At 42.5% G+C, this 18,218-nt stretch overlaps 1 protein-coding gene across 2 annotated transcripts in view; it reads right to left on the bottom strand.

The window, feature by feature from the left end:
* Positions 1 to 18,218, bottom strand: part of myom1b (myomesin 1b) — a 90,520-nt gene that overhangs the window by 67,307 nt on the left and 4,995 nt on the right. For both annotated transcript variants that reach the window (XM_078398511.1, XM_078398512.1), the window contains exons 3-5: positions 12,398 to 12,590; positions 3,318 to 3,475; positions 20 to 112 (exon numbers count right to left, since the gene is read on the bottom strand). In XM_078398511.1, coding sequence (XP_078254637.1) covers positions 20 to 112; positions 3,318 to 3,475; positions 12,398 to 12,590 — 444 coding nt within the window. The remainder of the gene's footprint in view (positions 1 to 19; positions 113 to 3,317; positions 3,476 to 12,397; positions 12,591 to 18,218) is intronic.

Genomic DNA, 18,218 nt, shown 5'->3' with positions numbered 1-18,218 from the left:
TGAAGAAAACATCTCTCACTTGTTAATTTCCAACGAATGAATGCCGTATTTACTGTCAATTACGTATTTCCCAGGCTCAGTGTAGATATTGATGGGCACATTGTTTTTATACCTGAATAGTAAACGTAAAAATAACATTAAATATTTTAAAATAGGGTTTTCTACTACTTAGCAATGAAAATTTTCAGTCACAAACATAGAATATGCAAGGCAAGCTTAATCTATAATCAGAAAACAGGAATCTATAGTTCAGGTACTTCAACATCAGACAGAGGGAAAATATTAAAAGTTATGATTAATGACATTTTTGAAGAGTACCTAGGAAAAATCAGACTGAAGAAGGGTCTCGACCCAAAACGTCACCCATTCCTTCTCTCCTGAGATGCTGCCTGACCTGCTGAGTTACTCCAGCATTTTGTGAATAAATACTTAACAGGTATGGTGAGTAACCAGGAAAGCTATCAGAATATCATCATTTATCATGAGGGGAATTGAATACAAATGTAAGGAAATTATGCTTTAATTACATAGGAAACTGGTGACACCACACCACAGCTGTTTTCCATCTCTGGCCTTTATCCAACAATCTGCCTATCAACCCCCCTCCTCCCTCTCACCCCCCCACCACCTGTGTTTACCTTTTACCTGCCATGTTTCATCCTACCCCTCCTCTATTCCAGCATTTTTCACCCTCCCTCCCCCCCCTCCCTACAGTCAGTCAGAATAAAGGTCCTGACCCGAAACGTCGCCAATCCATATTCTCTAAGGATGCTGCCTGACCCGCTGAGTTTCTCCAGGACTTGGTGTGTTTTTTCCCCAATTTATGGAAGTGTTAGTGAATTTGAAGTGATTCAGTAAAGGTCTAATACCTGGAATGAGCTGGTTGTCATACAAGGAAAGATTGACTAGATTAGTCTTTATCCTCTAGTTTCTTGATGAGCAAGAGGATAAAAAAATTATTGAAGTAGATATGAATGCGAATTTGAGGTTAGAATTAGATCACCCATGATCTTATTATTGAATTGTTGAGTACGGCTGAGTCGTCTATTCCTGCTTCTAATTCATATGTTCAAATGTATATTAAGTCATGATACTTAACTGAATTCCCCAAAAATAGATCAAATAAAGATGTTCTTCACTATGATACTGCAATATGATATTGGGACCTATCTTTTATTATTGGTGCCCACATATTGGATATAGCTTAGTAAATGGCATTTCTGTGTCTGAATCAGAAGAGGAAAGGTTCCCGTCCTACTCCACAGGCGAGACCACTAAAGGCTAGACTGGTGCTTCTGTTCTGCACTGAGGGACTGCACTACTGCAGATGCTATCTTTTAATTGAGTTGTTAAACCCAAGATCCTGTCTGCTCCCTCGGGTTGAAATAAAATATCCCTTGAAATTATTTTCAACATGCAAAGCAAATTTTTCTCCAAAGTGCTGGCCAATATTTATCGCTCAGTCAACATTGATAGAACATATTATCTGGTGATTATCACATTGGTATTTATGGGAACTGGCTGTATTTGCATTGGCTATACTACAACAGCAACTACTCTTCAGAAGTACTTCTGAAAAAAGTAGTTCAGAAGCTCTTCTAGTTTCCTTCCCACCACAGTTTGAAGAAGGGTCCCGACCTGAAACATTGCCTATCCATGTTCTCCAGGGATGCTGCCTGACCCGCTGAGTCGCAATTTGTGTCTTTCCTTGTAAATCAACAATCTGCAGTTGTGTGGAAAGGAACTGCAGATGCTGGTATCTACACCAAAGATAGACACAAAGTGCTGAAGTAACTCAGCAGGTCAGGCAGTATCTCTGGAGAGAAGGAATGAGTGATGTTTTGGGTCAGGACCCTTCTTCAGATTAATGCATCTGCAGTTCCTCGTTTCTTCTTCAGAAGTACTTTGTTGACCTCGAGGAGCTTTGTGATGTCCTGAGGTGGTGAGAAACATTACAGAGATGAAACATATTCTTTTGTATTTAAATTTTGTTGGGAATTCTCTTGACTTTGACAAGCTGGCTGTTCCCTGGAGACAGGGAGTAGATATTTGCATTCAGCTAACAATCTACACAATAATCTTCTAATTTACGTCAGGTTATGGCTGAAGGGCATAAAAAATTGCCGAACATGCACAGAGTACAAAGTACATCGATAAGCATCAATGGTCAAATTTATTCACACCAAGTTCACAAACTAAGGTCAAAGAGTGATAATTCCTGCTCTGTGATATCAGGTGCTCTAAACCTCAGTCCAGGGGCTCACGTTGTCGACCTCCCCGTGGTGAGCCCTGTCAACTGACCTCAGTCAGGCGAACGACAACAAACAGAGACAGCAGAAGCAGAAGCAGCTTCATAACTTCTGCTGCCTCAAACGCAAGAAGAAGAACCTCAGTCCATGCCCAGGCTGCCATGACTGAATTAAGAGTTCATTATAAATCCAAAAAACATATTGCACAACAGTAAAACATTGTTACTTTCAGTCATTGTATGGTACAGTGTTTGTCCAATTTAATAATATTAGTATGCAACAAATCCTCGGACTGAGCTAACACGAGAGCCGAAAAGACGAATACAAAAAATGTAAGAGGCAATGATTATGCTAATGTTAATATAGTTTCATGGATGAAGTGGTTCAATAGAAGATTAGATTTGATTGCTAACGATGGTTAGGCAATTCATACAATTTGAAATTAAAGAACCTCCTTTCACTAATACACTACACAGACACAGATTCCATACAGCATTGCACTAAAAATGGAATAAGAAACATCTGCCCTACATTTTCCAAAGAGGATTCAGGCTGTTATCATCCACGTGGAATTAAGGAATCAAACAGCACAGACGGAGGTACTGGGGTACATTCCATTGTGGTGGCTCTCTGAATGAGCTAACCAATTAGCCCCATTAACCTTATTTCTTTCTTTCTGGGAGCCATACAAATACTTCCTGTTAAGTGGAGATCCAATTTCCTTTTGAAAGTTCCAGATGAATCTGCTTCCACCACCCTTTCAAACAGTGCGATCACCATAACTTGCTGTGTAAAAATGTTACCTGATATATTTTGCCAATTACTTTGCATGATTAGTTCTTGATTAGGGAGAAAATGAAGGTGACAAATGTATTTAGGCCAAGTCCATTCTCTTAAATCTATTTCACTTTTAGAACATATTCAGAAAAATATCTACATTTATATATTTTGTTTTCTTTAAGTTGATTGAATGTCATATTACTATAATATAAAAACTTTAACTTAGTAGACAAATAAATCTGTTGTGAGGAAGGTGGAGAGTCCAGTGCATATGATGGAGATGATTACCATGTGACTCTGGGTTCAGGCCACCCTGAGACAGTACAATGCAGCTTCACGTTCTGCTTCTCCCACACAGTGTGGGATCGAGGCTTCATTATGAACTCAGGCAAACGAAGCAAGCTGTCCTCCTTCAGTCTTTTGTGAAATTCTTGAGTCTCGTGAATCTGAGGCGAGATACATAAGAACATGAGGCTGATACAGTGTTGAGGGTTGAGTTTAGTTTATTGTCATGTGTACCGAGGTACAGTGAAAAGCTTTTGTTGCGTGCTAACCAGTCAGCGGAAAGACAATCAATACATGTTTATAACCCAGCCATCTGCAGTGTACAGATGCATGATAAAGGGAATAACATGAATAACGTTTATGCCAAGATAAAGTCCAGTAAAGTCCGATCAAAGATAGTCTGAAGGTCTCCATTGGGATAGAACTAATATTCATTGGAGACCTTTGAACTATCTTTAATTGAACTTACACTAAATATTATACCCTTTATCCTTTATCTGTGCTCTGTGAAAGCTTGATTATATACATTGTCTGCTCTTTTCTTTGACTGGATAGCAAGCAAACAAAAGCTTTTCACTGAACCTAAATGTTTGAATCTCGACTTTTGCAGATTATCTGAAAACCAGGCAAAAATTAGCATTCAAAGGGAATACATTAGCACATACAATTCAGCAAACTCATACTTCAGTGTTTCCTCATGTAAAAATACCCAGCTAACTATACTTGTCTGCAGACAAGCATAAAAAGCTGGAAAAGGCGCAGATAAATCTTATGAGAATGTTGCCAGGACATGAGGGCCTAAGCTTTAGAGAGAGGATGGGCAGGCTAAGATTGTATTCCTTGGAGTGCAGGAGGCCAAGGGGTGATCTTATCGAGAGGTATAAGATCATGAGGGGAATAGATAGGATGAATGCACGGAATCTTTTAACCAGAGTAGGGCAGTCAAGAACCAGAGGACATAGGTTTAAGGTGAAAGGGAAAAGATATAATAGGAACCTGAGGGGCAGCTTTTTCACACAGAGGGTGATGGGTATAAGGAGCAATCTGCCAGAGGCGGTAGGTGAGGCAGGTGCTATAACAACATTTAAAAAACATTTGGACAGGCATGAATAGGAAAGGTTTAGAGGGATATTGGCTAAATGTGGACAGGTGGGACCAGTGTAGATGGGGAATCTTGGTCGGCATGGGCAAGTTCGGCCAAAGGGCCTGTTTCCGTGCTGCTTGACTATGATTCTATGACTGTACGACGTAATGATGCAGATCAAACAGTGTGTGTGTGGAAATTTAGCATCCTGTGTGAGGTGGTCAGACAGAATCGAGTGAAACTATTCTTATTCAGCAAAATAAATGTACATGCATGATCTTTATTAGGTAAACCTAGCTGGCTAACTAAAATAGGCTGTAGAATATGTGTATATGCTGTTGCAAAGTCTCCTGTATTCCAGTCTAAATATATATTCCAGGTCTAATATACATTCCATATATATCCATTCTAAAGAAGGGTCTTGGTCCGAAATATCACATCTTCCTTTACTTCAGAGATGCTGCCTAACCCGCTGAGTTACTCCAGCCTGTTGTGGCTTTCCCCTTCATTAGAAGCTCTTTATATAATGGATGACCTGACTTCTCTCCAGTTTTCTTGGCACAAACGGGGTTTGGTCTGTGATCAGCAAACAAAGTTGGCCCTGGACAAAGTTTTATCCCCTGTAGATCCTATTACAATGAAATTAAAACTGGGTGGATCTGATTGCATGCAATTTGTTGTAATAAAGAAACAAATTACTTTGCTGCTGATGAAAATTTGTTGATTCCATGGTCTATCGATGGAATAGAAATTCTGATACATTAACTTCTTAGGGTCATAGAGTCAGAGAGTGGAAACAGGCCCTTCGGCCCAACCTGCCCACACTGGCCAACAATGTCCCAGCTACACTAGTCCCACTTGCCTGCGCTTGGTCCATATCCCTCCAAAACTCTCCTATCCATGTACCTGTCTAACTGTCTCTCAAACAGTGGGATAGTCCCAGCCTCGACTACCATTAATCTTGTACAAGTACAGTTAAAACGTTTCAATTTTCCATTTTTCTTATTACATAGAACATAGGACAGTGCAGCACAAGAACAGGCCCTTCAGCTCACAATGCCTATGCTGAGCATGAATCCAAGATTCAAGTTTCCTAATCTGAGGAAAGTCGTTTTTGCCTTAGAGGGAGTACAGAGAAGGTTCACTAGATTGATCCCTGGGATGGCGGGACTTTCATATGAGGAAAGACTGGATAGACTAGGCTTGTACTCGCTGGAATTTAGAAGACTGAGGGGGGATCTTATAGAAACATATAAAATTCTTAAGGGGTTGGAGAGGCTAGATGCGGGAAGATTGTTCCCGATGTTGGGGGAGTACAGAACCAGGGGTCACAGCTTAAAGATAAGGGGGAAGTCTTTTAGGACCGAGATGAGAAAACATTTCTTCACACAGAGAGTGGTGAGACTGTGGAATTCTCTGCCACAGAAGGTAGTTGAGGTCAGTTCATTGGCTATATTTAAGAGGGAGTTAGATGGGGCCCTTTTTGCTAAAGGGATCAGGAGGTATGGAGAGAAGGCAGGTACGGGTTACTGAGCTGGATGATCAGCCATGATCATATTGAATGGCGGTGCAGGCTCGAAGGGCCGAATGGCCTACTCCTGCACCTGTTTTCTATGTTTCTGTTTCTAAGACTAACTCTTATCTGCCAGCACATAATCCATATCCCTCCAGTGCCAGCATTTCAATGTGCCTATCCAAAAGTCTCTTAAATGTCGCTCTCGTATCTGCCTCAACCACTGCCCAGGCAGAGTGTCCCAGCCACTCATCTCCCTCTGTGTTAAATAGTTGCCCTGCACATCTACTTTAAACTTCACCCCTTTCACCTTAAAGCTATAGCCTCTAGTATTTTTTTGTTCCATCTTGGGGAAAAAGGTTTGGACTCTCTACCCTGTCTATGTCTCTCATCATTTTATGGCCAGAGAAGGGCAACATTTCTCTCCTCTCTCCTTCTCCACTAAGAGCCTTCCCTTATATCCATTGTTAATAACAGTTATATACAATTGCCTGCCATCCATGGCATTCACAACATGCCGAGAGTGCTCACATTAGGTCAGCATGGAGATTATTTTACCTTGATCCAGCCTAACACTTGGAAAACATCAACCAAAGAGTTTTAAAACTTTAAAAGAAGTTTGGTTTATTTCCTGAGTTGGTGTCCCTATTGTGAATGATTGTCACAAAGACATTTTTCTTGAATCTGCACAAAATTCTTTATCATTGCTCTGTGCTAATTATCGACAATCTTTCTGTCCTCCATGACCTACCAACAATATTCAGCTCCACCTCCGATTCCTCTCCAGATCCTTACAGTCATAAAATACTATGTTGTGATGTATACATGCAACAATATGGTAAAGCTGTGCCTGCGCATTGCGAAAATACACACAGAGTTAAAATGGCGATCTTGTGTCCACACTTGTCCTGTTTTGGTCTCCAACTTAATGCGTGCTTTTGAGAATGATACTGAGTAGAACGTATCATTAATTGGCGACGAGGATAAACTTGTTTTGAAGTTTCGCCTGGTGACTTGCTGTTGTGGCTACCATGGCTACTTTTGGCTCAATAGGGGAATTTGATGTTGCACATGACGACTGGGTGCAGTACGCCGAGCGCATTGAACATTACTTCCTAGCCAACGACATTACAGATGCGGGAAAGAAGAGGGCCATCTTGCTTTCCGTGTGTGGAGGACCAACGTACAGACTCATCTCGAGTTTACTGGCTCCACAGAAACCTGGGCAAGTCGAATATTCTGAGATTGTGTCAACAGTCACGAATCACAAGGTCCCGAAACCGTCGGTCATCGTCCAGCATTACAAATTCAACTCTCGTCATCGTCAACCGGGTGAGTCAGTCACTGATTATGTGGCCGAGTTACGTCACCTCGCTGAACATTGTGCTTATGGTTCGAATCTCAATGAAATGTTATGTGAACGTTGGTGTGTGGGATTGATGATGACCGCATTCAGCGTCGATTATTGTCGGAAGCCACGCTGGATTTCGACAAGGCACTCGATATCGCCACCCCTATGGAGACGGCAGACCGCAACACGGCTGATCTCCGTGACGGGAAACAAAAGCCAAGCGAAGCGATAAACAAAATCGTGAAATCAAGGGGGCGTCACAGTGGTCAGCCCAAGCGGGGAACTGTACGAGGATCTTCGTGTTATCGCTGTGGTGGCTCTCCCCACGCTGACCTGAACGACTGTCCAGTGAAACAGGTGGAGTGTTTCAACTGTGGGAAAAAAAGGGCATTTTTCACGGGTGTGCAGGTCAAGTGGGAAAAATGCTCAAAGTGGAAGGAAAAAACAGCAGAGAAAGCTGTCAGCCGGAAAAACGGCAAAAAGCCACCAACTGACCGAGGAAGGTGATGTGTATGCTCTTTATCATACTAAAAGTGAGAAGAAGAAAGTTACTCCTTTCCCTGTGGACATGTGTGTGGGGGGAAAGACTATCCCCATGCAAATCGACACCGGAGCTGGAGTTACGCTTATCAGTGAAGAGACGTGGAAGGCCCAGTGGGGAAAAGGTGAAAGGTTACGCCTTCGTCATAGCACCGTGGTTCTCCGTACTTACACTGGAGAGAAAGTGGAATTGTTGGGAGAATGTTCGGTGCCTGTCTCTCACAACCAGCAAACAGCGACGCTCAAGCTGCTGGTAGCGAAGGGGGCGGGGCCAAGCCTACTTGGCCGTGAGTGGTTGAAAGTTCTGCTACTCAACTGGCAGGAGGTGAACCAGGTCAACGTGAACGACCGCCTGCAGAGCCTCCTCTCCAAATACAGTGACCTCTTCAAAGCGGAACTCAGGACGCTCAAGGGCGTCGAAATCGACATCTACATTGCCCCGGCCCTACCACCGAAATTCATGAAGGCTCGACCAGTGCCGCTGGCCCGTTGCGATCGCGTTGATCGCGAATTAGATCGCCTACAGGAAGAGAAAATCATAGAACCTGGTCAACACTCGAAATGGGCGGCACCAATTGTCTCCATTGACAAGGCAGACGGTAGCGTGAGAATCTGCGGAGACTACAGGTTAACGGTGAATACAGCAGCTCGATCTGATACGTATCCGATACCTCAGATTGACGAGTTGTTTACGAAGCTGGTGAAGGGGAAGCAGTTCACCAAACTTGACCTGTCGCACGCTTACCAGCAGCTGGTTTTGACATCCAGATGCTGTGAACTGGTGACGATAAATACCCATCGTGCTTTGTTCCAATACACCAGAATGCCGTTTGGCATTTCAACAGCACCGGCTGTATTTCAGCGTACGATGGACAATCTTCTGGCGGGAATTTCTGGAGTTGTTGTGTATCTGGACGATCTGCTCGTCACAGGTAGTTCTGAGGAAGAACACCTCGACAACCTCGAACAAGTCCTCCGCAGGCTCCAAGATGTAGGCCTACGATTGAAACGGGAAAAATGCGCCTTTCTCGTCAATGAAGTCCAATACCTGGGCCATAAGGTGAGTGCTGAAGGGCTGCAGCCAGTGGATGAACGAGTCAAAGCCATCGATGAGCTGGCTGAACCGAAGAACGTCAGAGAACTGAAGGCAATCCTCGGGATGCTGAATAATTACGGCAAATTTCTGCCTAATCTCTCAACCATGCTCGAACCGCTTCATCAACTGCTGCGCAAAACGGTTCGATGGCACTGGGGACCAGCTCAGCGGAAGTCGTTCGCACAAGCTAAGCAAAGCCTGAAATCGTCCAAAGTTCTGACGCACTACGACAGCAACAAGCCGCTCGTTCTCTCCTGCGACGCCAGCCCTTACGGAGTAGGGGCAGTGCTGTCACACGTCATGGAAGATGGCACGGAAATGCCAATAGGCTACGCTTCACGCAGTCTGAATAACGCCGAACGCAACTACTCGCAGCTGGATAAGGAGGGTCTAGCCATAGTCTACGGCGTTAAGAAGTTCCACACATACTTGTACGGACGACGATTCGTAATCAACACTGACCACAAGCCGCTTCTTGGGTTGTTCAGTAACGTCAAGGCCATTCCGCTAAAGGCTTCGCCGCGAGTGATTCGTTGGTCGCTAACACTGGCAGCGTATGATTACAACATCGCGTACAAACCGGGCTCAGCCAACGCCAACACAGACGGGCTTAGCCGACTCCCACAATGAGCGACGGTATCGCAAGCGCCAATACCAGGAGAAATCGTCCTTCTGATGAGCGAGTTGGAGAAATCGCCCATCACTCCGTCGCGTGTTCGCACCATGACACAGAGGGATCCGATTCTGTCTCGTGTTCGCAATTACATCATGAGCGGCTGGCCAGACAAACCACCAAATGATGATTTCAAGCCCTACTTCAGTCGCAAAGTGGAGCAGTGCGTTCACGAGGGTTGTCTTCTCTGGGGTAGTCGTGTTGTACTACCACCCCAATGTCATTCGCAAATGATCGAGGAAGTGCATGATGCCCATCCGGGTATTGTGAAGATGAAAGCGATAGCTAGAGGTTGTGTGTGGCGGCCTGGAATCGATAAGGACTTAGAGCACAAAGTCCGAGCGGGTTCAGAATGCCAAATGCATCAGCGGGATCTGCCCAAAGCACCATTGCATTCATGGGAGCATCCTAGTCAACCGTGGTCACGAGTTCATGTCGATTATGCCGGCCCGGTACAGGGAAAGATGTTGCTTGTTCTCATCGACGCATATTCAAAGTGGATTGAAGTGCATATCACAAGTGAATCAACCAGTGACGTCACTATCGACAAGCTTCGCTTCGTGTTCGCGACACATGGCCTTCCGCATACACTGGTTTCTGACAACTGCCCATGTTTCGCTACTGCAAAGTTCGCAAAGTTTGGCATTCGTCATGTCAAAGTGCGCCATACCATCCAGCAACCAATGGTCTCGCAGAGCGCGCGATGCAGACGGTGAAGGCAGCGCTCCGCAAGATGTCGGGACCGCTGCAAACGCGTGTCACTCGATTCCTCATCTCATATTGTTCAACGCCGCAAACTTCTACCACACAAACGCCGGCTGAAATGCTGATGAAAAGGAAAATCCGCACTCGTTTCAACATCGCGGTGCCAGATGAAAGAGTGACCATTGGTGACAAACAATTCTCGCAAAGGTTGCACCACGATTGGCGCCCAGCTCGAGATTTGAGGAGGGAGAGAGCGTGCTACTGCGCAACTACGCGAGAGGGGAGAAATGGGTACCAGGACGCATCGCAAAGAAGCTAGGTCCTGTCTCGTATCAGGTCGAGGTTCACGTCAACAGTGTAGAAATCTGGAAACGTCACGCAGACCAGATTCTGAAACGCGAAATCGACTCTCCCACAACCAACGAAATGGGAGATTCGATAGATTTACTATCGGTACATGGGTACGCTCACAGTGCGTGATGAAGACGTCAACGAAAGAAGCGTTGCACATGAAAACTTCGACGAAAGCAACCACGATGACATCAGAGCGCAACGAAGAAAGCAATTCAGGGTGTAAGCATTACCCAAAGCGAAATAGAAAGCGACTGGATTACTACGGATTCTGAAAAGGACGATTTTGACAACGGACCTGACTATACGGACTCGCTTATATGGACAATGTAAACGCAATGAAAATTTGGTTATCATTAATGGAAAGGATTGTAGCATGAATACTCTTATTCGGCATTTTGGGTTGGTTAGGTTATTTGGTTGATAGAATTACATTGAAGATGATACATTCAAAATAAGAATTGGATATGTAAACTTTGATTTGGATTTAATTGGATACAAAATGATGCAGATTTTTGGACTTACTTAAATTGGGTTTTGTTATAGAAAGATACTTTGGAAACATAATGGATAAAGATCATTATGATATTGGATTGTTTTATACGTATTGGTATGCTTTAGATGGAAGAAAAGTATCACAATTCTAAGGGGGGAGATATGTGATGTATACATGCAACAATATGGTAACGCTGCGCCTGCGCATTACAAAAATACACAGAGAGTTAAAATGGCGATCTTGTGGCCAGACGTGTCCTGTTTTGGTCTCCAACTTAATGCGTGCTTTTGAGAATGATACTGAGTAGAACATATCAGATGTAAACGTAAATTGAGGAAAAGCATGCTGTGTTTACCTTTTGACTTTGGTGTGGGAGAAAATGACCATTGAGATCCTATTCATAAGTCAGTGCATCTGATCTCCTGTGCCCACATTTAACATGGCTCTGCTTCGGGGAGCACTGGGTGCACTCTGAGATTACACAGACTATATGAAACAGACGCTCTTAGTTCAACAAGACAAGTACTGGGCCGCACTTCTTTAAATTATCTCAATCTCTGTACTTGCATAGTAACATTGTACTTGCATAGTTAAATTGATATGAAGACTTCAAGAGGGAAAAAGAGTAATAGGGGAAAGGCATTGCAGAGTGGTATTTATAACTTAGGTAGTTGAGAACAAGAAATAAAGGAAGAGAAAACATTTCCCCATTAAACAGCAAAAGAATGACCAGATGCATCATTGCTCTGTTTGTTACACATGAGATCAAGATGCAGCAGGATGTTGTTCTTTAAAGGGAGGAATTGTGGTACATTGTAGAAAGGTGTGTTTGCTATATCTAAAGTCTTTTTCTTTTTGCTTTCAAATTAATTCTTATTATCTTTACCTTTCCACGAAAATAGTCTTATAATTTCCAGCAGTAACATTGGTCATGTATCCCCACTGACACATGGGAATTCCCAGTCCAGGGCCACTCAAAATGGAGAAGAAACACTCAGGATAGTATTGAGAATCTTATGTCCATATATTAACAGCTCAGGGCACCCCAGCACTGATGGTGGAAGGAGCAAATCTCCCAATCAGATGAGGGCCTACTTTACAGGCAGTTTCTGCTCCCCCTGCCCCTGCGCCCTTGGGTTTCACATTCACTGCAGTCACCTCACAACCCACCGAACTGGAGTGGAAACAAGTCATCTTTGAGCCTAAGGAAATGCCTAAAGAGAAGAGGATCTGATGTCCACAGTCTGAATGTAACATTGCTCTGTTGTATTCACCTTTTTATTCAGTGAAATGCGCTCAGCAGACTCCCGGATGGCGACTTTTCTTGATGTTTGCGATGTAATCCTCTCAACATTGTGTTCTTCAGTGGTATTCTTTTGGACATAGTGCCTCTCCCCACCAAAGTATCCTTCTGAGTGCTTGAGGTTTTCATCTTTTGTATGAGTAATTCCGCTGACATGCTCGTAGCTAAATAAAAACAAACACATAAGTAAAATCATGCTTATTATTCATTACCTTTTTTTTGCATAGCTTTTTCCACATTTCATTGTATTTCTCTTCTACATAATAATTGGATACTTTACTTGCATTGTTATCTGTGTGCCACGTTTCAGTAATTATGGACAAACTATATAATTACAGTACATTGCACACTCATCCTTATCTACTATGTTTCCCTTAACATTTAGTGCCTTGAAGATGAAACCTTGGAACTTTTACAGCACATCAGGAATCTATCAGTCCTAACTAAACTAAACTAAAACTAAACTATTAATCAATGCAAAATGAGGCCCGTGGCCTACACTGTTCACATACTTGTTCTCTTCCGTTGCATCAAGTATTATTTTGTTATTCTATACCTTAAGGCCTTGCAGGTGAATGGTGCAATTACATTTCATAACGATTAAGACGTGAGAATTGTGCAGATATCTCAAATTATTTTGGGGTTGGAAGAGATTGTAGATTTAGAAAGGTTTTAACTCATGGAAGAACCCTAGTACACGGATGACATCATTTTAATCAACACATTGCTCAATTTGAAATCAATGGTGGCAGACATCTCATTTATTGAGGGCAGAATTATGAAATTCATAAGTTCATTAATCATAAGCCATTCGGTCCATCAAATATACTCTGGCATTCAATCATGGCTGATCGATCATTCCCTCTCAACCCCATTCTCTTGCCTTCTCCCCCTAGCACAATAATCAACTCTCTGTCTCTGTCTATTGTCTATTGTCTGTCAATCTCCACCTTAAAAATACCCAATGACTGCCTCCACAGCCATCTCTGGCAATGAATTCCACAGATTCACCACCCTCTGACTAAAGAAGTTCCTCCTAATTTCCTTTCTAAAGGTCCGTCCTTTTATTCTGAGGCTGTGACCCCTGGTTCCAGACTTTCCCACTGGTGCAAACATGAAATGTGTTAGATAACCAGATCTGGTTATAATAAATTTACAAGTGAGATTTTCAACGGTGGATGCATTAAGATTGAGGTGGAATCGGGAGATTTTAAAGAGGTAAAGAAGGCAGTCTAACTGTGGGCTGTATCTTATCTGATATTCAAATATAAGACTGAGATTAAGAAATGGCAAATTCAATAATGGTCAAATAACAGGGAGAGAAGTACAGTGGATGGTTGTAAATTACATATCTGTGCATATGTTCCGAGCTTTGAACCCAACCTCTACAGAGGTCATGTGAAGGCACATGGAGAACTGCAAATGGTTTATTCAACTAATTGAGTACTTTGCACATGTGCGTAACCATCATACATATATGTTATTAATAGATGTATACTACATTGCTTTACCCTTTTTGAAAATAATATGTGATCCGTACATATGCATTGTTTGCAAATTTAACTTTTTTTTCCTGAGTTTCTTTAATCTTCGAGAAACATGTTCATTGGCATTGTATCCATTTCTCAACGAGGAAAGTATCACTTCTTGTAGAATTTTCTAGTGTTACTTCCACAATGTCACTGGATCAACTTCTGGGACTTGCTCAAAATCACATAACTCTTTGACATTCTCCTGTGTATCATTTGTTGGAATTAGGTGATACATGGGTGTATTCATTCTTATTTATAGAAGACATCTTTGTGTCACATATTTCAATCTAAACGCCAACATCTAATATCTGAATGATGGCATTAACTCCGACATTGAGTGTATTGAGAAAATATATTTTTGAAATGCTGATCAGCACAAAAGCCATAGCCAGAAGTTTTCATTATTGGCTGGGCTATGAAATAAATTGAGGAATTAATGGATACAGCTTCGATTCATCGAGAATACAGAACCAAACCAGCAGAGTTATCTTCACACCAGATTAACTACAATATCACCTTCTACTACTTTCAACATTGAGATTATCCTTTCACATGCTCAGTCTGAATGCTCACAAGGTAATTGCAGCTCCCAATTCATCATTCAAAACATCACCGGCAAGTTTCAAAGTACATGTTGCATTATTGTGAACCTATAAAGAACTATTTAGACTTCCTTAGATTGACTTTGCACCTGGTTTGATGTGGATGACCATTAATACTTGCATCATCGAATATTTCTCCATACTTTCCAAAGTGTAAATCTAAGCACGCCCCATGTGGAACAGTTTGTTCCGCTCTTGCTCCAATCTTCTGAGCCAACCTTTGCAGTTGGTCATTTAGTACTCTCAGCTACAACCATTTGTTGGGCTAATTGCTGACCACGTAATGCAATAATTACTTTAATCTGGACCAAAGATTTTAAGAATTCTTCTGAACATGTATTCAAGCTCAGTGCACTCTTTGTCAGTGGAACTTGGCTGATTTAACTTAGATATGTATCCTTGTCCATAAATGAGCAATCTGCTGCCCCGTTGAGGTTCATGTTGATGCACTGTCCATTTAATTATACTTTTGTGGCAGCACAGTGGCTTAGCGGTAGACCTACTGCCTTACAGCAGCGGAGACCTGGGTTCAATCCTGACTGCAGGTGCTGTCTATATGGAGTTTGTACCTTCTCTCTCTGACTGCATAGGTTTTCTCCAGGTGCTCCGGTTTCCTTCCACACTTCAAAGACAGTCTTAGCCTTTATTGCCAAGGGGATAGAGTATAAAAGTAGGGAGGTGTTGCTGCAGCTGTATACAGTATTGGTAAGACCGCATTTGGAATACTGTGTGCAGTTTTGGTGTCCATATTTAAGAAAGGATGTACTTGCTCTGGAGGCAGTGCAGAGAAGGTTTACACGGTTAATTCCAGGGATGAGGGGGTTGACATATGAGGAAAGGTTAAGTAGGTTGGGACTTTTCTCATTGGAGTTCAGAAGAATGAGAGGCGATCTTATTGAAACGTATAAGATCGTGAGGGGCCTTGATCGGGTGGATGCGCTAAAGATGTTTCCGATGATCGGGGAGACCAGAACTAGGGGGCATAGTCTTAGAATAAGAGGGGGCTCTTTTAAAACTGAGATGAGGAGAAACTTCTTCACTCAGAGGGTGGTTAGTCTGTGGAATTCGCTGCCTCAGGGAGCTGTGGATGCAGGAACGTTAAATAAATTTAAAACAGAAATAGATTGTTTTTTAATAGACAAGGGAATTAGGGGTTACGGGGAGCGGGCAGGGAAGTGGACATGAGCTATGGTTAGTATAGTAAGACCTGAGTAATCTCCTGGACAAGTTTCGATCGCCTAGCTTGGGGTCGGAGAGGAATTTCCCGGATCTTTTTCCCAAATTGGCCTGGGTTTTTATCCGGTTTTTCGTCTCTCCCAGGAGATCACACGGTTCTTTTGTTGGGGAAGAAGGGCGATAGTGGGAAGGGGGTTAGGGTAGGATCAGCCATGATCGTATTGAATGGCGGAGCGGGCTCGAGGGGCCGGTTGGCCTACTCCTGCTCCTATTTTCTTGTGTTCTTTTGTAAGTTAATTTACTTCGGTAAAATTGTAAATTGTCCCTAGAGTTTGTAGGATGGTGTTAGTGTATGGGGTCGGCAAGGCCTCAATGGGCCAAAGGGCTTGTTTGCGCACTGTATCGCTTTTGTCTAGATTTCTTCTGTTTTCTGCCATTGTCACTGGTGGTGTAAATGCTAGTCAAGCTTAATTTGCTATTAATCACATTAGTTTCAATATTGTGCACGCATCCCTCGGTGGCTTCTTGCTGTGATAAACTGTAGTAAAATTTGCAGTTTGCATGTTTTACATTCATTAATACAATCTCTATGGACATCATGAATATGCATGTAAAATCAAATATGAGATTTTGTATGCTGAATAACTTTGATTCAATTTGTTCAACAATTAAACCACAAACACTTGAAATTCAGTGTGTAGTCAAAGAAGTCACCCATGTTCCATTGCCAAGATATGTCCTTTAAAGAGATCGTGCACTTGCTGATGCATTCAAAGACTGCAGCAGGATCGTGATCGGTTGGGCAAGTGGGCTGAGGAATGGTTGATGGAATATAACATAGAGAAATGTGAAGTGTTGCATTTTGTGATGTCCGACATGGGCAGCACCTACACAGTGAATGGTAGTGCTCTGGGAAGTGTTGTGGAGCAGAGGGATCTTGAATGCAGGTACATAGTTCCTTGTCGCAGGTAGATAGGGTGGTCAAAAATGCTTTCGGCACTTTGGCCTTCATCAGTCAGAGTGTGGAGTATAGATGTTGGGGGAGTCATGCTGCAGTTATCTAAGACGTTGATGAGGCCACATTTATAGTATTGTGTTCAGTTTTTGGCTCCATGTTATAGGAAAGATGTTGTCAATTTGGAAAGGGTGCGATTTTGAACACTTCTATTAGATTACCCCTTATCCTCCTGTGCTTCATGGAACAGTCCTAGCCTGCTTACTTCCTCCCTATAGCTCAAGCCTCGAGTCCTAGCTTATTGTCATATGTACTGAGGTACAGTGAATAGCCTTTGTTGCATGCTAACCAGTCAGCGGAAAGACAATACAAGATTACAATTGAGGCATCCACAGTATACATAAACATGATAAAGGAAATAACGTGAATAACCTTTAATGCAAGATGAAGGTAGTATACTCCCATTAGAGATAGTCCGAGGGGCTCCAATGAGGTAGATAGTTCAGGACTGCTCTCTAGATGTTGGTAGGATGGTTCAGTTGCCTGCTAACAGCTGGGAAGAAACTGTCCCTGAATCGTAGACCCACACTTGCATCACATGTCTACAGCAGACATTTACATGCAAAACAGTGGGTGAAAAGCAAAATTTGTGGTGGGAATTGAATGTAATACTTTTGGTATTCATCTTCTGCCCGTCAGAGTGCTTGCCCAATATTCTTAAGTGTCTTCTGCTCTTTTCTCAGCTGTTTCCCGAACAAGGGCAATAAGTTGCCTTCAACATGAGTGAACATACCTTGGGAAGGTTTGGAGACATATGGGTCAAACGCGAGCAAATCGGACTTGCTTAGATGGGCATCTTGGTTGGCATGAATGGGTTGGTCCAAGGGGCTATTTCCCTGTTTTCTGACTCTATTCTGGCAGAACAAACTTATAACCACAGTTCAAGATGAGGAATTTCCTTGGAGGACTTCCTGCTCAGCCACAAAGGATTGACTGAAGCCCCATCAACACATCTCAGTAGGGTTCTGATACACTTCCAGCCAAGTCACAGCAAATCAACAAAATTCTTGACCTAAGCTAATTTTTATAAGATGTAAAGACATAAAGATGGATGTCTTTAGATCATCAGAATACTACCCAGCCCGAATTTTGGGGGAAATGTATCAGATTGAAGTTGCTTTGGAGAATATTATGACAATGAATTTCTTCTATCCACTGGCACGACAACACACTTACAACTTAACACAGGAAGAGAGAGATTCTGTAATGAGTAAACCAATATTTGGGATAAATGTGTTGGGACAAATTTCAATTAACAAAAGCATGGCACGTATGTTACAATTTCAACAGTAATGCATTGTAAAAGGTGTCACTTTAAAAACCTTCATGCATCAGATATAAAATTAATACAGAAAACCTTACAGCTTAAATGCCCCAAATCCTGATCAGAACACTTTGAATAGAAAATTCCCCATTAACAGTAAATAGCCATGTTCACTTTATAATTTCTCCATTGAATAATGAGAG

This window comes from Rhinoraja longicauda, chromosome 4 (genome assembly GCF_053455715.1).
Source record: "Rhinoraja longicauda isolate Sanriku21f chromosome 4, sRhiLon1.1, whole genome shotgun sequence".
Taxonomy (NCBI): Eukaryota; Metazoa; Chordata; class Chondrichthyes; order Rajiformes; family Arhynchobatidae; genus Rhinoraja; species Rhinoraja longicauda.
This window is presented reverse-complemented; position numbering and strand designations above follow the sequence as displayed.